Here is a 14,712-nt window from a genome sequence, read left to right on the forward strand (position 1 = left end):
GTGACGGGACTTCAGGGAGGGTGCCTTCAGATTCCTCTTCAGAGATTTCTTCGGGGCTTGATTGGAGGCTCTGGGTCATGGACTCTGTCAGCTGTTTGGCAGATGTGCCTGCGAAAGCAAGCGGAGAGAATTAGTGAATGGCAGTGGCCTGTGAAAGAGGACACATCACTCACGGCATGGTTGTCTGATGGATGTAGCACTGCTCGATCCTCACTTGATACAGCAGCGCCGACCTCACCGTCAGCACAAGACTGGTTCCGGTCATCGCCAGCCAGTTGGATGGCTCTGTTTTCAAATTCTGTCAGAACTTTGATCTCCGGCATCCCTCCACCTGTCTGCGACCTTTCCCTCCTGTTGTGAGCCAGTTTGTCCTGCATGGATAGAGATGTATCAGGACACCTGCCAGGCCAGATGATAAGTATGCCAGGCCTGTGTGGGTGGTGAGTGGTCTCATGGACACGATGAGGACAATGACGATGTGTGTAAAAGAGAGTGAATGGTGATGTCCCTTGCACTGGCAATGAGTGAGGGCCCTGTGGATGTGTGATGTGTTTGTGAGTGTGTGAGTTGGGAGTGATGAAAAGAGTGACTTACCCTGGCGGAACAGAGAAGATCATTCATCCTCTTACGGCAGTGGGTGGCTGTCCTCCTCTGCAGGGCGTTCACGCTCACCACCGCTGCCACCGCCTCCCAAGCCGGGTTGGTGACATTGCAGCCCATCCTGCGACCAGAGCAGGAGAAGAGCACATCTGGTTGGGCCTCCGCGGCATCCAGCAGTCGCTCAAGGGAGCTGTCGTTGAAGCGGGGGGCTGCAGTCTTTTTGCCTTTGCTGGCCATGTCTCCCAGGCCGCGGTGGTGAGCTGATGGCGATGAACACTTTGCTGGTGGCTGCCTTTTAAAGATGTCGGCCGGCGTGATGCAACAGCAGGGCGATGGGGAGCAGATGAATGAGAGCCCACCCGCCATGGAAACGGCGTGTTTTGTGCGAGTGAATATATAGTGAGGCAGGCTCGGGAAGATATGGCGTGAAAACCCGCCATTTTCATTGGCAGGTAGGACTCCATTTTACCTGCCCGCTACTGCACTTAGTGCAAATCTGGGAAAATTCTGCCCAACGTGTCATGTAACTTGCCCCCTCCCTGATGCATCACAGTGTCCCAAGTCTGAAGTTCCTCGACTGCACTCACTACAGATGTGGTTGCCATGGATCACTCAGCTATCCACTAGCTCCCACATCCTACTGTTACATCACCTATCCTGCCATCTTTATTTTGTTTTTACTTAACCGATTAGGTTTCAAGTTTAGAATATCACTTAATGATTAACCATAGTTACATTATGGAGTTTAACTGGTTAAGCTATAAATTTAATATAATACTGATATCACCCCAGTACTAGTTTAAACTACTGTTCCAGTTTTGAAGGGGGAAAATAAAACTTAAAACTAACCAATCACCTCTCTTCACACCTAATTAATGTCTCCAGGCTTCAGCTCTCAGGTCTCCCCACTGCCTCCTTCTCCTGGTCCACTCCTTTTTGTAAAGGCAGGAACAGAACTTCCTCCCTCACTGCACCAAATCTCCTCACTTGCCAAATTCTCAGATTTAAGCACTTGGTCTCGAGCTGTCACCTTTGTATGACACACTTTCTTGGGGAACGACTGAAAGCTCCACTAGTTTCAGTGCTACAGCTCACAAGTACTGTGGTGAACCGTTTGTTCAGGATTTGCTGTTCACCTCTCCTGCTACCCAGTTGCTGTGCATTAGCACCCTGGAAAATAATAATTTTGCATCAAAACAATGGTGTTGGAGCATGATCGACACATTGATTAGCCTGTTGGGGAATGAGCAGAATCCAGAGTTACAAATGTTTGCAGTACTGTCCTACCTGTGTCAGAACATCGTTCAGTCAACAGCAATCACCATTCAGTCCTTTTAAATCCAGACCTATGCATCAGTGCTTAGCGTACAAATCCATTCCATCACCCTTTCACCTTGTTAGGTTAAATGAACAAGGTTAAAAAGTTATGCATTACAGGATAAGTTACAATCAAATTCCTGTGTCCACTCTACCTATGTGTGAGAATGAAGGTCGTCAGTACTCAGCCAAACTGCATGATAAGAGTATTTAGACATGTTCCCATTAGGAGAAAGTAAAGCCTTACCTTTGTTACAGATGGAGAGTAGTGGTATTCGTGAAGACTGAAGAGGAAAACTAAATGTGAAAATAGGCTGCTCCAGCTGGTATAGGTTGCCACACTTAGGCTTTATTAGCACTCAGCTAGGGGATGGGTAAGTCAGCCTAGGTTTCCATTCCTGATTATTATCCGGTCACTCCTCCTGGGAAGCTGATTGATTCAAGCAAGAACGAGATTGCATTCAGCTGCAGTGGCCACCAGGATCAAAAAGCCTGCCAGTACTCACTGCTTAGGCTTGCATATGAAGTACAGGAACTTGGGAAAGGTACCAGAGGGGTTGCTGGCACCCGGGGTTCAGCCCAACCCCAGCAAGGCTCAGTTAAGTGGAGGGGAGAAAATTGGGCTGGGGATAGGAGGAAAAATAAGGGTTTTTCAAAAAGTATTCTCTGTAGAAGTCTGGTCCACAAGTTGAACATAAATTATTTTTAATTTCAGAAACTGGAGAATGAACGAGAAAACATGGATGACCAATCAGATACGGGAGCTTCCACAGCACGTAAGATCACGTTTGTGATATATGAGGTGGTATGGATGTGGGGGTCAGAGGTTCATAATTTTTTTTTAATTCATTCATGGGATGTGGGCATTGCTGGCTAGGCCAGCATTTATTGCCCATCCCTAATTGGCCTGTTCAGAGGGCATTTAAGAGTTACCACATTGCTGTAGGTCTGGAGTCACAAGTAGGCCAGACCAGCAGACCCCTTCCCTATAGAACATTCGTGAATCAGATGGATTTTTATGACAATCAGCAATGGTTTCATGGTCATCATCAGACTTTTAATTTCAGATTTCTATTGAATTCAAATTTCACCATCTGCCATGGTGGGATTTGAACCCGGGTCCCCAGAGAATTACCCTGGGTCTTCTGGAATACTAGTTCAGTGACAATACCACTATACCACCACCTCCCCCAAACTTGACTGAATGGACTGTGCAATAATACAGCTGTATGTTATGGGATGAAAGTAGCTATGAACCGACAAACATGATGGCATCCAGAACGCCTGGTACCTTGAAATCTATGGATATATAGTGAGTTATATGGGAACATACACTGGGGAACAATAAAATATTTAACAACAAACTAAAATCAATGATGAGAAAAGACCATGTGTGCCATTGAGCTATATTCTGCTGGTAGCTCATTTTATCCAGTCGCATTTCTACCCTGGATTTCCATAATATTTAATTAAAGGTCATTCATGTCAAATGCTTTCTAGAAGTCTAGATATGTACTTCATTTGCAATGCCCTCAAAGAAATCAAGTAGGTTTATCAAACCATCGAGATCAACAATGGCTCTATCTCTCTCATAAAGCTCTTTTTATATATCTACCCATCTGCTGCGTTTATCTTAAGTATTTCTTCTACACTTAGTACAAGCTTCTCTGGAATTTTGTTGTGTTATAAATCGTAATTTCATCCTGAGTCAATACCAACTGTAAATTAATCACTAAGTAATTTCTGTAGTTTATCTTCCATTTTTAATTACTCTATCACTTTTATCCTTCAGAGTTTTAGGCTCTTTTTAAGGTTCTCTTAACTGCTCTGATACTGAAAAATGTTTTTAATTGTGTCTTGTAATCATTACTTGATTTATTTATCATTTATACTTAGGTACCCATCTTAACATTTTCCTAATCCCGCCTTCCTTTTATGTACTTTTGTGTAGATTTTTTATCATTTTTAAAATATCAGTTTTTTAATTCACCATTCTGCTGATCTTTTATTTTTCATCTCCATGATTAAGTGATCAATCAGTAACAGATTCAATTTAATTTCTTGTAGTTTTCTTTCCACTGAAGGATGGCTTCTTGAAATCATGTATTTGTATCCTCACTCGTCCTGATTGCTGGGTGGCCTCAAAAATGTGATCACATTGTGGTCACTTCCCCTCAGAGGTTCCTCTACCTCTATTTGTGGGTGATGTGCTAATTATCTCCGAGAACCAGATCTAGTAGTAAGTTCCCCTTGGTAAGTGCATTACTCATTTAACTAAATTCACTGATCCAATAAGGTGTTAAAGTCAAAGATAGGGCTATAATCTTTTGACACCAGTTTTGTGATGGATGTTTCCAGTGAGTGAAGCTTCCCAATAGGAGCGCAAGGTCAGTGCGTCAAGGAGCAGCCTTGTTCCACATTTATTAGCTCTGATTCTGTTGCAGAGGGGCTGGTTAGCTCAGTTGGCTCGATGGTTAGGGTGGTGTGCTTAATAATGCTGATGGTACAGGTTCAAGGTCCATACATGCTGAGGTAGTTCTTGGGGTCTACCTCTTCTCCTTGCTGTAGAGTGATATCATGGCATCAACCATGATTAGCAGCCCTCAGACAATGAGGACACGACATTAAAAGAGAGAGATTCTATTGCAGCACCTTCATTAGATCACTTCCAGTTTATACTGTGACAGTGAAATCACTCATTCTTACATTATTTTGTGCACATACCCTCATCTCATTGTACAAAATGCAGTCATACTCCTTTACCTGGTCTTGGGGTCTGTAGCAGGCCCTTATATTTTCTGGGATACTTCTTACATTTGGGAAAGGAGAGCTGCTCAACAATAAAATGAAGGAGAGAAAAAAAATGGCTGGCACCCTGGTGTAAAAATAACAATGCCACCTTCATGAATAACCAGGAACCTTATTACATACTTGTTCAAATATGGGCCAGTCAATTCAATGTTGTTGATGGGAAAGCTTTTAGAAACAATAATCTGGGAGAAAATTAACAGTCACGTGGACAAGGATGGATGAATAAAGTCAAGCCAGCATTGATTTATTAAGGGAAAATCATATTTAATTAATTTGATTGAGTTTTTTGATGAGGCTTTTAGATGAGAGTAGTGCAGTTGATGTGTAGATGCACTTTCAAAAGGCATTTGATCAAGTACCACAAATTTGTTAATAAAATTGGAGTCCATGGGATTAAAGTAAATTGCAGCATGGGTACAAAATTGGCCAAGGGATAGAAAAAAGAGGGTGGTGGTAAATGGCTGGTTTTCAGACTGGGGGGAGGTTGATTCCAAGTCCTAACCACTTGTTGCATTCAAAAGTTTATCCTTTGAATTCTATTTGAATATAGAATAATAGAATCATTACAATATAGAAAGAGGCCATTTGGCTCATTGTGGCCATACTGGCTGTCTGCAAGAGCAACTCAGCTAGTCCCCACTCCCCCGCCATTTCCCTGTAGCCCTGCAAATCTTTTCCCTTTAGATAATTATCCGCTTTGAAAGCCATGATTGAATCGGCTTCCGCTATACTCTCAGGCAGTGCATTCCACATCCTAACCACTCGCAGCTTAAAAGTTTTTCCTTATATTGCTTATGGTTCTTTTTCCAATTACTTTAAATTGGTGTCCTCTGGTTCTCAATCCTTCCACCAATGGGAACAGTTTCCCCCTATGTACTCTGTCCAGATCCCTCATGATTTTGAATACCCCTATCAAATCTCTTCTCGACATTCATTTTTCTCAGGAGAACAACCCCAGCTTCACCATTGTATCTTCGTAAAGTCTCTCATACCCAGACTCATTCTTGTAAAATCTTTTCTGCACCTTCCCCAATGCTTCTTTCCTAAAGTGCAGTGCAATAATTTAGCAATAAATTAGCAATAATTGAGGCCAAACCAGTTTTACAAAGGCTCACCAGGAATTCCTTGCTTTTGCATTACATGCCTGTATTTATAAAGCCCAGGATGCCTGTTTTTTTTTATCCATTCATGGGATGTGAGCATCACTGGCTGGGCTAGCGTTTATTCCCCATCCCTAATTGCCCTTGAGAAGGTGGTGGCGAGCTGTCTTCTTGAACCGCTGCAGTGCACGTGGTGTAGGTACACACACAATGCTGTTAGGAAGGAAGATCCAGGATTTTGACCCAGCGACAGTGAAGGAACGGCGATATATTTCCAAGTCAGGGTGGTGAGTGGCTTGGAAGGGAACTTCCTGGTGGTGGTGTTCCCATGTGTCTGCTGCCCTTGTCCTTCTAGATGGTAGCGGTCATGGTTTGGAAGGTGCTGTCTAAGGAGGCCTGGTGAATTCCTGCAGTGCATCTTGTAGGTGTTACACACTGCTGCCACTGTGTGTCGACAGTGGAGGGAATGAATGTTTGTGGAAGGGGTGCCAATCAAGTGGGCTGCTTTGTCCTGGATGGAAGCTTCTTGCACTCATCCAGGCAAGTGGAGAGTATTCCATTACACTCCTGACCCATGCCTTCAGGAGTCAGGAGGTGAGTTACTTGTTGCAGGATTCCTAGCCTCTGACCTGCTCTTGTAGCCACAGTATTTATATGGGCTAGTCCAGTTCGCTTTCTGGTCAATGGAAACCTCTAGAATGTTGTTGGTGGGGAATTCAGCGATGGTAATGCCGTTGAATGTCAAGGGGTGATGGTTGGATTCTCTCTTTTTGGAGATGGTCATTGCCTGGCACGTGTGGTGTGAATGTTACTTTCCACTTGTCAGTCCAAACTTGGATATTGTCCAGGTCTTGCTGTCTTGCTGTATTCAGACATGGACTGCTTCTGTATCCGAGGAGCCGTGAATGGTGCTGAACATTGTGAAATCTTCAGCAAACATCTCCCACTTCTGACCTTATGATGGAAGGAAGGTCCTTGATGAAGCAGCTGAAGAAAGGGTTCCTAAGTCACTACCCTGAGGAACTCCTGCATTGATGTCCTGGAACTATGATTGACCTCTGACAACCACAACCATCTTCCATTGTGCTAGGTATGACTCCAACCAGCGGCGAGTTTTCCCCTAATTCCCATTGGCTCCAGTTTTGTTAGGGCTTCTTAATGCCATACTCGGTCAAATACTGCCTTGATGTCAAGGGCAGTCACTCTCACCTCACCTCTGGAGTTCAGCTCTTTTGTCCATGCTTGAACCAAGACTGTAATGAGGTCAGGAGCTGAGTGACCCTGGTGGAACCCAAACTGGGCATTAGTGAGCAGGTTATTGCTCAGCAAGTGCTGTTTGATAACGCTGTTGATGACCCCTTCCATTACTTTACTGATGATGGAGAGTAGACTGATGGGCGGTAATTGGCTGAGTTGGATTTGTCCTGCTTTTTGTGTACAGAACATACCTGGGCAAATTTCCAAATAGCCGGGTAGATGCTAGTGTTGTAGCTGTACTGGAAAAAGCTTGGCTAGGACTGCAGCAAGTTTTGGAGCACAAGTCTTCAGTATTATTGCCAGAATATTGTCAGGGCCCAAAGCTTTTGCAGTATCCCGTGTCTTCAGTTGTTCCTTGATGATATGGGGCGATCACGTTATTACCGCTTCTCAGTAATTAATGGAGTTAAACAGGGCTGCGGGCTCACGCCAATCCTCTTCAGCATATTTTTCTCCACCATGATCTCCAGCGCCTTCCATGATGGCGATCCTGGTATTGAAATCATGGGATGGGATGCTTTCAAACTGAGTCCACTCCAGGCAAAGACCAAGGTCTCCAATTTCCTGTTTGCTGATGACTGCGCGTCAGCTACCGGCTCAGAACTGGACATACAATGTAGCATGGACTTGTTCTCCAATGCATGGAACAACTTCAGCCTTCCGATCAGCACCAAAACAACTGAAGTAATGTTCCAGCCTGCTCCAGGAAAGCCCTCTCTTGAGCCCAAGGTTTCAGTCCATGACCAGAATCTGTCAGTAGTGGATAAGTTCACTTATCTCAGCAGCATACTCTCATAGGCTGTCAATATGGATGATGCGACACCTGCAAGATTTGCCGAAGCAAGTGAAGCCTTCAGCAGACTTCGAACATCATTCTGGGAATGAAGAGGAGCAAATCTGCCTACCAAACTGAAAGCCTATAAAGCAATAGTTCTGCTCACTCTGCCCTATGCTTGTGAGACATGTACTGTGTACCAGCGATATGCCAAACCTCAACCACTTTCGCTTGAGCTGCCTTCGGAAGCTTCTGAAGATCAGATGGTAGGGCAAAATACCAGACACTGAGCTGGCATGCCAAGCATCCACACCATATTGAGACAGTCACAACTGAGTTGGGCTGGTCACGTAGACAGAATGCCTGACGCTCACTTACCAAAGCAAACTTTCCATGGAGAGCTTGAGTCTCCAGTGTGCTCTCATGGCGATCAAAGGGCACTCTGAAGGCTTCACTCAGCAGTTTTGAGTCTGGGAGAAGCTCACCCAGGATCACTGCACCTGGTGCGATGAAATAAAAACCAGTGTGCCTCCTTCTAAAGCAAGCTCATATCAGAGGCAGAGAGAAAATGCAAGGAGAGAAAATCCCGAGCCAGCAGTGTGTGGTATCCTGTCCTATTTGTAGTAGTACCTTCCGGGCAAGATCAGCCTTAGCAGCTACCTACGTACCCACTGCACATCCTAGATGATGGACGTCTTTGCCTCAAAAGATGAAAAAGAAGATGACCACTTTCTCAGTCTGCACTGGCACCTACATTGACATGAGGAAAACATTTTTACACCCACTATGGAACGCACAGCCTGAAAGTGTGTTGGAGGCAGATTCAGTCTTGGCTTTCAAAGGGAATTGAATAATTACTTGAAGAGAAAAAAATTGCAGGGCTAAGGGGAAAGATGGGGGAGTGGGATTAGCTGAATGGCCTCCTTTGGTGCCGTAACCATTCTTTGGTGCTAAAACACGATGATTCTATGACATGTCTGATATCTCACCACATCAGATTTTCCTACTGCTTTCAGTCCTGTCATCCTATTTCTAATCCTTCATACATAAGCATCTTAATGCAGATTTATCTTCTTTCGTGTCCCACAGTGAGAGTTTATTCCCAGACTATATGCATTATATATTTCTGAGTTATGGTACTCAAGTGCACATGATAACTTAATTCTACCCTTTGATCCATTTCATATGGATCTGGTTATCTTCCTGCCATCTCCCCAACCCTCACCCATCTTTTTTAAATGATTTTCATTTGCTGCCCTCCTTATTTGATTTAGCCCATCTCTCCTGGATCAGTTTTTGTATTCACATCCATTTCCAGTTGTGGCTTCTCTTCTCATCCCCACACCATTACCTCTGATATCTTGCAAGGACACTGTGGGGGCCATTTTGGTTCAAAATTCCATATGTGACAAGCACACACACCTTTGGTATGAGCAACACTAAAGCCCTCTCTTAGCCTTGAATAGTTGAACACACATTTAGCAGCAAGGGGGAACCACTACTGGCTATTGGTGAGTTTCTAGAACTAATTGGTGATTCGTACAGTTGCTGAAGGAATTGTTTCCGACTTCAAGGATTCTTCACAAGATATTTGCTCCAAAACATGGATGCAGTGGTTTGCATTCCACTTGGACAACACGACAGGGAAAATGAATAGAGGTGACACAAAGCAAGACAAGCTGCTGGAAGAGGAAGGAGAAGAGGAAGGAAATGGAAGGAGCTGCTGGGGAGGAGAAGAGCTCTTAGAAGGAGACACCATCTGTAATGATGTTCAAGGCGATCTTAGTGAGGAACTGTGTGTCATACATCCCTGCTTCGCTAAGGAGGTGTCACTGAAATCTGCCACTTGCTGCAGCCACAACTGCAGCTGCAGAGCAGGGTGAGAATGGCATTATCAGTGGCTGTGAAGGTGATTGTGGCCATGAGCTTTTGTGCATATGGCTTCTTCCAGAATGGAGTCGATGATATGTGCAACATCCCCCACTTCGCTATCCACTGTTGCATAAGGGAGGTCACTAAGGCTTTCTATGTAAAAAGAGCTGATTACATTTTATTCTTACAAGTTGATGGAGCAAACAACCTCAGTCATGGTTGCTCCAATGATGGAGAGCACTGTTTCGCTCATGGTTGTAGGAAATGCACTCTCACCAGTCAGGTACAGCTGTTTCTGATTATGTGCTACATTGTATTGCAATAGAGAGGGAATTGTGTCTGTGAGTGTGGTACAATGTCTTTGGGTGATATGGCTATCATGTTTGAATAGCTGGCAGTGTATGCAAGCTGCCAGATGTAGGTGTTAGGCTTGCGGCAGTGCTAAGTGTGTGAGGGTGAGATGAAGCTATAAATGCCATGTACAGATCATGATGGATGAAGATTATTGGTAGGTGAGTGATGGGGCATGGTGAATTGAGTAGTGTGTGAGGCTAATTGACAAGTTGGTAGGATATGCCATTTGAAGGTGCATTCACTGAGCTTGATCACTCGTGTAACTCATTGAACTTTTGGTGACATTGCATCCAGGTCCTCAGGGCTTGACTTCTGGAATTGACTGTCACAGCTGTCTTATCCCACTGTCTTCGTAATGTCTGTCTGGAGGGCCTCCTGGATCCCTGTGGATTGAGGACATCTCTCCCCCTCTCTACCTCCTGCACCTGGGCCTCCATCTGAGAACATTGGAGCACATTCTCTCTCCTGCCCCACCATTAGTCACTACTGTGGCAGGTCAGACTCTCTTTCCAAGTCACTTCCAGCCGCTGTTCCATCTAAAATGCACCTCCCCTTTATGTAGTGCAAGCTAACTGTATGTGGTGCTAGTCTCACACAAACCTGGGCACCCAACTGAGGTGTGCAGCCACTCCACAGAATGTTTAGCATAGGGCTGCATGCTTTGATCATTTAAGTTAATAGGCAGCACAAAATTTGCCTGCTGGCTGCATCAGAACAAATGGACATGGGTTAATCACAGATCATGATCCCTGCACCTGTTTTCAAGGGCTATTGAAGTTTGCCTGTGCTGTCTCTTGACAAAACCACAGACATGGGACCATCACCTGCAAGCTCCCCTTCAAGTCACTCACCATCCTGACTTGGAACTACATCACTGTTCCTTCACTATCGCTGGGTCAAAAGTCTGGAACTCCCTTCCTAATAGCACTGAGGTGTACCTATAACAGATGGATTGCAAACATTTAAGAGGGTTGCTCGCCGCCATCTTCTCAAAAGCAATTATGGATGAGCAAAAATGTTGGCCTTGCCAGTGATATTCACATCCCAGGAAAGAATTTTTAAAGATGTTTCAACATTTTGCTGATGACACACAACTCCACCTCTCGACCATCTCTCTGGACCCCTCCACTGCCTTTGTGTTATTAAACCGCTTGTCCAATATCCAGTTATGGATGGGCTACAATTTCCTTCAGTTAAATATTGCAAAGACTGAAGCTGATGTTTTGAGCCACCACACAAATGCCATAGTCCATACCCTCACCACCAATTCCATTCCCCTTCCCAATCACTGTCTATGGTTGAACCAGACTATTTGCAATCTCAGCATCCTATTCAATCCCAAGCTGAGCTTCCAACTCTGTGGCCCCTCCATCGCAAAGACTGTTTCCACCCCTGTCTTAGTTCATCTGCTGCTGGAAACTTCTTCCATGCTTTTGACACCTCTAAATTCAACTATTTCAATTCTCCCCTGGCCACTTCTCACCCTTGACCTTACATAAACTGCATCTCAACTAAAAATCTGCTGGTATAAATTCCCATTGGTCTCATCTTAGTTCCTGATGCCTCCAATTTAAAATGATTCCTTTCATCTTTAAATTCCTTCATGGTCTCACCTTCTCACCTGTCTAGGCCCCAAGCTGAGGAATTCCCTCCCTGCGTCACTCTGCCTCTCCATCTTTCTCTACTCCTTCAAAGCCCTCCTTCACATCTCCTTCTTTGTCTTGGTGTTCATTTTTGAACACCAAGTGAAGTGCCTCAGGATGTTTTTGTACATTAAAGAGTTAAACACAAGTTGGTGTTATTTCATTTTAACAATCAAAGAATAGTACAGCACAGAAGGAGAGGTTTGGCTCATGAAGTCTGCACCAGTTCTTTTGAAAAGCAATCCAGTTAGTCTCTATGGCTGGGATTTTCTGGCCCCATTGGGGGCAGGACCCGCCACGGGTGAGGCGGCACCCCAACCAAAAGTCGATGGACTTGCAGCGGGACCGGAAGATTGCGGCGGCAGGCAGGTGCCTAAAATCCCACCAATTATCACTGAAATTACTTTCTCCTTCAAGTAATCAGCCAATTCACTTTTGAAGACTGTTATTGGCACTGTTTCAAGCACCCCATTAGGTAATGCATCCCAAATCCTAACCACTTGTTGAATAAAAAAGATTTTCCTCATGTCGCCTCTTGTTCTTTTGTCAATCAACTTAAACCTGTCTCCTTGGGTATTCTGCCATTGGAAACAGTTTCTTCTTATTTATTCTAAATAAACCCTTCATTGTTGAATTAGTTTCTGTCTGAGAACAAACTTACCCTGAGGTAAACCCCTAATATATTCTTTGGACAGTTGAATACATCTGTAATCCAAACCTATCCTGAACATTTCCTAATCCTAAATCATTTAATCAACTGATTCTATCCTATGCACATAAGTTGACTTCTCACTACATTGTTGAAAAGCTTTCTTTTCCAAGCTTCAGTTGTATGCAATCTGATTGGTCCTAATGGATCAATTCTATTAGTGGGGACATGAGACAGATGGATTAATTGGTGTATAGTGTGGTCTCATAAAATTCTGAGCAAGATTGAGAAAGTAAATGGCAACTAAGCTGACCTGCTTTAAACACAGTTTGAAGGTTTTGTCCTAAATCATGTGGTTGCATCATTGGACAGAATCTTCCATTCTGGAGACTAAGTCCAGTGGCTGAAGCGGAAGTCTGAGTGACAGCCGCTGGAAAGCGGGGTGGCTGAACACGTGAGATTTTATGCTGTTTGGCTCATTAATTATGCATCCATGAATAGTACATTGTATCCCGTGGTGGTGCGGTCAGAAAGTGGCGCACCCCACCATTACCTCATAGAGATGCCATATTTAAACGGCACCTGGACAGCCATTCACTCTTTCACTCTGCCCCTTGACTCCCCAACCCCACCAAAGCCCTGCCTCCGTCTCACCGCTCCCCTGTGCCAGCCTTGGCTCAGCTTGTGCTACAGGCAGCCAATACCTCTCAGTGACAGTGTGAAAGCAAGGTGAAAGCAGCATCTACTAACCACGAAGTCCAGGAAGAGGTCTACCTCGTCATTGTACTCATGTACAGTCATGAAAGCAAACGTTCTAAATTCCCGCTGGCGGGGCGCCTAACTTGGAGGGGGAGCAAGATTCTGGTGTGTTGGCCTTTTGAAGAGCATTCATAAGATGCAAATGGGGTTCCCCACACAACTCCGTGTGACACTCGACTTGCCTTTAACCTGCCATGAAAGTCGAGTGATAAAGATTCCAAACTAGTTTTTCACCATCAGGAAACTGATTTTTGCCTCCCGCCAAAACTTGCTCCTCCACTTGCCATGATTCCCATGACTGGCAGGAGCAGAAGATTCCACCCATTGTTTGTTTTCTAATGTACTTGTGCAATACAGGTCCTGCTTAGAATCTTTCTCTTGTAAGTTAAAGTCATTCTAGAATAGCTTCACAAAATAACTATTGAGTGATATCATCATATTTCAGGTCCAGATCAATTGCTGGCTTTATATTTGAAATGCTTTTGGATCTCGCTTTTTCATGCTTTTCAGAAGGTGTCACGGAAAACGGAGTGAACACTCGGACCCAGGAGGTTTGTCTCGGAAGTCTTTATTGAATCATGATATCACGGAGAGCCCAGCAGCATACAGTGGAGCTAGCCGGCACTCTGAGAAGCATCAGAGTACACACATAGTTATAGCAAAAGCGTACGTGACAGATGTCATGCAATTACAAAGTTACTTGACCCTTAGTAATTAATAACATTGAAATTTTATCTTTGGCATGCATACAATTGTTCTGTCTTAGGTTATAATTACGCAAAAACCTTGAGTAGTCCATCTGACGATTAGTCATCTGGACAGACAACAGATAGCGTGACTAGGCCCTGTCTCATGTGCTGATAACAGACATGCTAGCTTTGTTTCAAGGGCACTTGGTAGTTTGTTCATTATACTTGTTTTCATTCCTCCACAATAGCTGACAGCGCAGGTTTGTCTACTACTTGATGTACTGGTGCAAGGACACTTTGTTGTAGTATTCCACTATGGTTTAACCACTTAACCATTTGTTATCCTGTATATGTATTTTATTCTCCCACAGAACGTGAGGTCTCCACCATTTTTGGGAATCCTGATCCATTCAGTCGTGATCCATATGGGAGTTGGAGGGGAATGGAGTGTAGGTGGGTGGATGGGGTTCGTGACAAATGCTACAGGAATGCAGGAAACAAAGACCTTGGGCGGGAATTTCCCTTCATTGCACTAAGTGCAGCAGTGGGCATGAAAAATGGCATTTTACTTGCTGGCTGCAATGGTGGGTTTACACGCCATATTGTCCACTACCCGCCACATTAATTATGCACACACAAGAAACACTCTAGATCGCGGGCAGGCGGCCCCGATCTGCTCACCCTGTCGTGAGCTCACCATTTCCTCACTCCGGCTGCCATATTTAAACAGCACACACGCAGAGCTTTGTCAATGTCTGCAGCCCAGGACTGCCACAGATGAGAGAGATGGCTCCAAAAGGGAAGAAGACAGCTGCGCCCAAATTCAGTGACACCACCCTGGAATGCCTGCTGGATACAGTCGAGGCCCGCTGCAATGTCCTCTACC

The 14,712-nt window shown here is 44.5% G+C and overlaps 1 protein-coding gene across 1 annotated transcript in view; it reads left to right on the top strand.

The window, feature by feature from the left end:
• The window catches only part of c11h21orf58 (chromosome 11 C21orf58 homolog), a 265,111-nt gene that overhangs the window by 185,552 nt on the left and 64,847 nt on the right, over window positions 1-14,712 (top strand). Inside the window, exon 3 of the mRNA XM_078551638.1 lies at window positions 2,633-2,693. Coding sequence (XP_078407764.1) covers window positions 2,657-2,693 — 37 coding nt within the window. The 5' untranslated portion in view covers window positions 2,633-2,656. The remainder of the gene's footprint in view (window positions 1-2,632; window positions 2,694-14,712) is intronic.

This window comes from Cetorhinus maximus, chromosome 11 (assembly GCF_964194155.1).
Source record: "Cetorhinus maximus chromosome 11, sCetMax3.hap1.1, whole genome shotgun sequence".
NCBI classification, from domain to species: domain Eukaryota; kingdom Metazoa; phylum Chordata; class Chondrichthyes; order Lamniformes; family Cetorhinidae; genus Cetorhinus; species Cetorhinus maximus.